The 6,736-nt window shown below is 42.2% G+C and overlaps 1 protein-coding gene across 2 annotated transcripts in view; it reads left to right on the forward strand.

The window, feature by feature from the left end:
* The window catches only part of OS9 (OS9 endoplasmic reticulum lectin), a 51,909-nt gene extending 45,866 nt beyond the window's left edge, over positions 1–6,043 (forward strand). Inside the window, exons 13-15 of one of the 2 annotated variants that reach the window (XM_081936534.1) lie at positions 1,123–1,290; positions 4,153–4,265; positions 4,808–6,043. In XM_081936534.1, the coding sequence (XP_081792660.1) occupies positions 1,123–1,290; positions 4,153–4,265; positions 4,808–4,945 (419 nt within the window). In that variant the 3' untranslated portion in view covers positions 4,946–6,043. The remainder of the gene's footprint in view (positions 1–1,122; positions 1,291–4,152; positions 4,266–4,807) is intronic. The other variant, XM_081936535.1, reaches the window with a different exon arrangement.
* The last annotated feature ends 693 nt before the right edge of the window (positions 6,044–6,736 follow it).

A 6,736-nucleotide genomic window follows, 5' to 3' on the forward strand; every position in this document is an offset into this window, starting at 1 on the left:
TTTCTTTGTATTAAGATGGGTTTATTATTTCTTAAACATTAGTCTAGATTTGAGTAAGGGGAGGTCAGGATATTTGTGGGAACCAGGATTCATATGAATGAAAGCATGCAGTTCCCAATGAAGTATCAACTCCCTCAGAAATTGCTTTCTCTGAAACACTGTTAACTGCTTGCTTCTTCTCCATTCCAAGAGGAATAATTCTTGGCTTTAAAATTATTTTGACCTTTGTTCGTGGTAAATGTTCCCAACATTTGTCTTTTTTTTTTATAGACTGCTCTTCAACTTGATTTTGGCTTGGCTATGCATAAATGCTGCTATTTGGACTCCCCCCCCCCCCCCCAGCATTTTGTTCCTTCTAATCAGAGACAAGGCGGCTCAATGAAGTTTAGGGTCACCCAGGTCAATGTTTCTATTTGCTTTCTCTCTCTTTTTGATATTCTATAATGTAGACATCTACAGACCTTGCAGGCAAGAATCCATTTTTGATTCTTAAGCTGGGTTTTACATACTGCTATTGAATTAGCCTTGGTTCAGAATTCCTGGCTTTCTCATCACTGTTATTAAGGTCTGTATGACTTCCGAACTACCAGCTGAATGTAGCCTATCCGGTAGAGTCTGCAGTTTTTCTTGTGTTTAAGAGGCAGGGCAGATATTTGTATTCTTGGGCAGGCACTAGAACTAAGGGGTTTTATGAGCTCTGAACGGTGTATCACTAGGGAATTGCATTCAGTTTTAATTGCCAGAAGTGGTAGAGTCTTGGTCAGCTGGTCAACCTCCTGGGACTTCTTGCCTTCCTTTTCCTCTGCTGTCCAGAAACCTTCTGCTTTTGCAAAAGTGTTGAAATGCTTTTGAAGGCCTCAGTCTTCTGCTCAGACGCATTATGTAAACAAAAATAACAATAATACTTTATTAAAGTGTAACTAAATTGGCATTTGGGAGCTTCCATCCACTCATTGCATTTGTATTTTGTAAGCTGCCCAGAGTCTACTGGGTAGTTAGAATATAATTAATTTTTACGGGCAGACTGTGCTCAGCCTTGCTAGTAGGCAGTTTGCACTTTGCTTCTCTCTCAGAAATGCTGGCAGGCTGACATGCCTCTGTCCCCCCTTTTTTTTATCTCAGATGGCGACCCAGATGGGCGCGTGAATGTCAGGGTCACTAAAGTAAAACCAGGTAGCGCTCAGCAGAAGGAGCTGCGAGTCCAAGAGATGAGCAGGGACAATCCACAGCTGCGCCACATAGAGAGTGTGGTTAAGGACCTCTTGGAGAAGGAAGGCCTGAAGGCAGAAGGTAATGCAGTCATGCTCCCTGGGATTGGTGTGTGTGTGTGTGTGTGTCATAATAGGAGTCCATGTTTAGGCTGGGGGTGGGGGTGGAGGTCATATGGTTTGTCAGGGGCCTTTCTAGGGCAGAGTGGTCAAGGACACGAGGCTGCCAGCAGTCCAGAATTGCAGGCTGCACAATGTCATGGACATCTGGATGCTAAGCTGGTTACTCCATTATCTTGATTGATTGGTTGGTTAATTTATTTTCTAGGAAGTTTTTTCACGTTGCCCATGTTTTTTTCTGTAGTGAGGTTAGTTGGGAGAGCCTTTAACTGATTGGTAGAACGAGTATCTTTAGCTCCTTGTATGATCTTTCTTCCCATGTACAAACAATCACAAGTTCCATCCTTGCATTTCAGATTCCATGATTTTAGGTACCAGTGCTAGAAAAGGCCTCTGGTTGTAAGTTGACTGTAGAACAGAATTATCCGTGAGAGGATCTCATTAAAAATATTAAAAGGACACAGATGATGATATCTGTACCCATTCAGTACCTGTGAACAACCAAGATATGCAATTCATCATTTATGTTCAGTGCTTCTTTAACAAAGAACACGCAAGGTACATTGAGTCTATTAATTACTAGGGAGGAAATAATGAAATGAGTAGTGTAAGAAATCACCCTAGCGTAAGAGCTGTGTGTACCTTACATTACTCTTTTTAAAATATGGTTAGTGACCAGGCAGCGTTTTCTAAAGCTGTATCATTAATGATGGACAGTCTTGTTTGATTAGCTCTTTGAGGTGCAGATAAACTGGAAAGGAGAAGATAAACCATCATTCCCAGGGCTCCAATAATTTGTCATCTATGACATTATTGTTTTTGTTTTTCAATAAATTTGTCCATTTAAGTATTTTGTCTTAAATGGATGTACACTGAAAATAATTCTCTAAGGCCAAAACGTAACATTCACCTATACTATAATTTTAATGTACACACCTCCCCTAAACTCCAAACAATAAAATAAATGCATTGTTTGTGAACAATGAGAGTGGGGAAAGTGGATTTATTGGCACAATTTAAAACTAAAATGTTTACATCTGCTCTGGACTCTATCTGAACCCTCAAAGAGACAAGAGACACCTCAGTTTGGGAAGCCCTGATTTAGACTGCACTTACTGGGTGGGGTGGAGGGCTGCAACAGAAGGGCGAGAATGTAAAATGGGGAAGAGGCTATGCCATGCATATGGGTAATGCAGGGTCAAAATTTTGCAGGGTATTTCTGCAGAGAAATCATTCCTCCCTCCTTCCCTCCCTCCGTCCTTCCTTCCTTCCTCATGTATTCTGCGCTCTACTTCATATTTCTTCCACCTTCCAATAATGTGAAATTGAGCACTGAGATTTAGCAGATTTAACTGATTTTCAGGAGCCACAAAGGCAGCACTCGGGAGCCTCAGGTTGCCAATAGAGTAGTTTTCTGGATCATGAAGTAATACTTCTGCTTGTCCCATGAAAATATTTGTCACAATGTATAAGTATCTAGTGTTACAATAACAGTTTGATGTGTAGAATCTGTTCATTAATAAGTCAATTTGTTTCTTTGTGGAAAAATAAGTTTTTTCATAGTTTTCCAAGAATCCATTTTGCCCTTCTAACATCTAGGATGTGTGCTTTTTTGTTACTTTTAGGTGCTTTTTTATCCTAAGCATTGACACCTCCTACTAGTTTATGACTTGAGACTGTAGCTTTTTGTGTTGGTTGCTTTGATGACCTAACAAAGAATAAAGATTGAGTAAATGGCAGGAATTTGTTCCTTGAAGATCAGCCTTAAGGATATTGGATTAGCCATACTGTGATCCTGCCAAACCCCCCCCCCTCCCCTCCATATAAACCCTTTATTATATGACTCTTAAAGACCTTGCTGACAAAATTGAGAGGAGTGTTGGACCAATCTCATTTTGCCTTGAACTGATTTTTCCCCATAGGTGCTGTAAGGTCAGAGTAAGCATAGGCATCTGTTGTGGTCCAGCAGTGGCCGGCTGAGTTGTTGGTGGACTCTGACAGCTCAGACCATAATGGGACTGCTCTGGAGGATGAAGAAGACTGGAGGGTGTTTGGAGTCAGAGCAGGAACTAGAGAAGCCTGTTGGCTACCAGGTGGCATCTGAGTCAGGGAGCAGTGAGGAGGAACAAAGGGAGGCTGTCCCTGATGTGCGTAGAATTGATAAGAGACAGGAACAGCTGTGGAGAAGACAGCATAGAAGGAAGTAGGGACAGCTGGTTAAGGGTGTGGCCCCTCCCAAAGAGTTTATTACGTGGAGCGAAGGGAGGGGACTCTTTGCAGGAGACAACAGTCCATATTCAAGCCATTGCGAAAGCCTTCTGTAAGTGTTATCTTGTGTTTGTGAAAGGGGTGGCTTTATCTATGTAATTAGTCGTGGCAGACAGCCAAGCCTGGGTCTGCATATTCCTTGGATTCATGGGACAGAACAGGCATCCAGGATGTGCCAACTTATTTCTTGGTTCTAGCAAACAAGATTTCAGTGTGCTCAGTATTTGTTTGTCTCCATTCAGCTTGTTAACAGTAGTATCAGGTGACATATCCTCTTCTGCCAGATTATAGTGAGAGAAGCAGGGTCAATCACGGTCACAAATTTAAGATGACACTGTGTTTGGGCTGAGGCCAGAGCCAGGTTATTCTTCTAGTGGTTTTATCTTTTGCCATTACATTGCTTCTCTTATTTAGAGAATCTGCCCTGTTTTTCCCAATAGCAAGAGGGAAATTCTAAGAATTGTAGTTTCAATACGTTTGAATGGCAATAAATTAGAGAAGATTATCGCAAGGCTCTTGGGACTGCCATTAATGCTTGATTCTCTATGATTGGCAGGAAAAATTGAAATCAAGATTGTGACAACTGGTGGTTTTGGAGATGATGATGACACCCACTGGCTCTCAGAAGAAGACACCAAGAACCTCAAAGACATTTTCTTCAATATTTTGGTAAGGACTTAACATCCACACTAATATAATGGGGGGAATGTTTCCTTCCTATCATCCCAGCCTAATTATGAAATTGCTTAGAGCATAAAAAACTAGGAGGCTGGCTCCAGGGATTTCATTGGGAGAGCAGCATTTTGTGTGCGTTGTGGCATTGAGGGACAATTCTGATGGGGAGTTTCTCAAGTTTGATGGGCAAGGATGGGACAGGAAGGAAGAAAAATGAGAAGTCCCATTGTGTGAGAAAAATTCAATTTGTGTAATGTTGCACTCTACCTCTTGCTTGTTGGCAGAGGGGACCAGTTGGTGAATTTTGGGAAGTTCTTGAAGATGGCAAAGGTGAAAAAACAAATTAGGTTTCAGAATGGAATTGTAATGCTTCCATGCATTTCAGTGTGTTGCTATAAATTAATCCCAGGGAAATACTGGCAGTATTTCTCAGCCCTTTGAGGAAGAATGGGAATGAGCCAAAAATTAGCTTCCCTTTTGCCTTATACATGCTGGGTCTGTCTGTCTGTTTGATTGCTTTGGTATTTGTTTCTTAGATCCAGGGCACAGAGGAAGCACATAAAGAGCAACGGCGGCAACGCCAACTGGAAGACAACTACCGTTTTGTGTGGGGGCGTAACCAGGAGGAGCTCCCTAGCACTGGTGGGACCGAATCGGATGACTTAGACTTTTGATCTTTTGCCAATCTTCAGAACTCTGGCATTCATGGAGGTTCCTTGGTAGGATTTGGCAGGCCCTATTTCCCTCATGTGCATCAGGAGGACCAATTTGTTTTGTTGCTAGAATCTCTGTTGAATGCGCGTAAGACATTGGCAAGCCCAAGGCGAGCACCACTCAGAGCTGTGAATTGTCTCCTTTAAAGCTCTTGCTGTCAAGTGAGTTTCTCTAGGGCATCCACTGCGACATTTCCTCCCGCACCTTAATGGCTTCTGTAGGGCTGCCTCAGATGGAGACAGTGGCATTTCTGCAGATTCCAAGCTTTTCCTCCTTTTTCAAACTATTGGCCTCAGCCTCGGTGCCCACATCTTGGCTTCAAAATGATTAAAGATGCGCACAAGAGAGAATGAAAGAGAGGAACCCCGTACAAAAAAAAAAATTCCCACCGATTCATCTCAGGTGTGAATCAAGTCGGGGAGCTTAAAACTGGTGCCCTTTTGTTTCTAAAACCCTCATCAATTGGAAGGATCTCATGTTTCTTTGTCTCACCTGTGTGCCTTGAAACGCCAGAGGAGAGGACACTCTTTCCTTGTGCGATGTTGATCTCCTCCCAACAGTTTATTTTTCTTTAGATCTGAACGTTTGAATTGTGAGCAAGCCTGCTCCAGCGTACAGGCTGTCCCTTGACTATCTTCATTTCTGGAGCAGTAAGCTAGGACACATCCTGTATGTACTGAAATCAGCAAAGAAATGTGGTGGAGGGTTGGGAGAAAAGCTACTGTAGGCTGATCTTCCTAGCCACATTGTTTCACATGCTAAAGGGCCTTAGACATAGGAGTAAGTGAACTGCATTAAAAATGCTTGCTTTGTAACAAAGATTCATGGAGGTACGGGACTGGCTGTTCCTTCTGCGAAGTCTCAAGAAGGGAAGCTAGCTGAAATTTATGATTTATTTCCAATGCCGTTGAACAGTCTGGGCTGCTGCATGGGTGACTGGAGGTGAGGAATTGCGGCTCAAGGGAAGCAGTAAGGCTGAAGAAATAGTGTTGCCTTCCTTGACACATCCAGGACAAATCGCAATTCATTTTTCTATCAATAAATCCAGATGAACCCAACTGGAGTTTGGTGTTTGCTTATGTGACTCTGAGTGGAAAGTATTGGCTACAGAAGTGCCCTGAGCAGAGCATCAAGTTCTTTCCCTATTAAAATAAATAAGGTGGTTTTCTTGTAAAACAAAGCATCACATCCATATAGGCATCTGCTGTAGGAATCTGTGATCACTCTAATTTATTTATTTTTGGCTGATGCAATAAATGCTGCATTATGGAACTTCAGTGAAGGTTATTTTTGTAAAAGATCTTGATAGGAAAGGAACTGATTCTTTTGCAATTTAATAAACAAAAAATAACTACTAATTGTAACACCAATCACTGAAGCAAAGGAATGGTCTTCTCTTAAGTTTAGCAGACAATCTATTCCATTCTATTGAGTTCCATTATATGGTCACCAGAAGCATCCAAGGTATTTCCCTCAGTGCCACCCAAGTTCTTTATGCCACCTGACTTGGTTTTAAGTTTTAAGAGGACTAAATGCCAACCATTGTGGATGAGGCATAAAACCTGATATCTGTAACAGGGACTTTAGAAGCCCAGAGAACGTGTTCCTCTATCTGAAAGATGGCCACTTGTGCTTCAGCTCTGGCACCAGCGCCACCCTGGGATGAGTTGTGGACAGCAGTTTTAATCTGAGAAGCCCTAACAGCTTGAAAGGTATCGCACCACAGGAGGTGTTAGGCTCTAAAGAACAGT

The sequence above is a fragment of the Natrix helvetica genome (genome assembly GCF_964273705.1).
Source record: "Natrix helvetica genome assembly, chromosome: 1".
NCBI lineage: Eukaryota > Metazoa > Chordata > Lepidosauria > Squamata > Natricidae > Natrix > Natrix helvetica.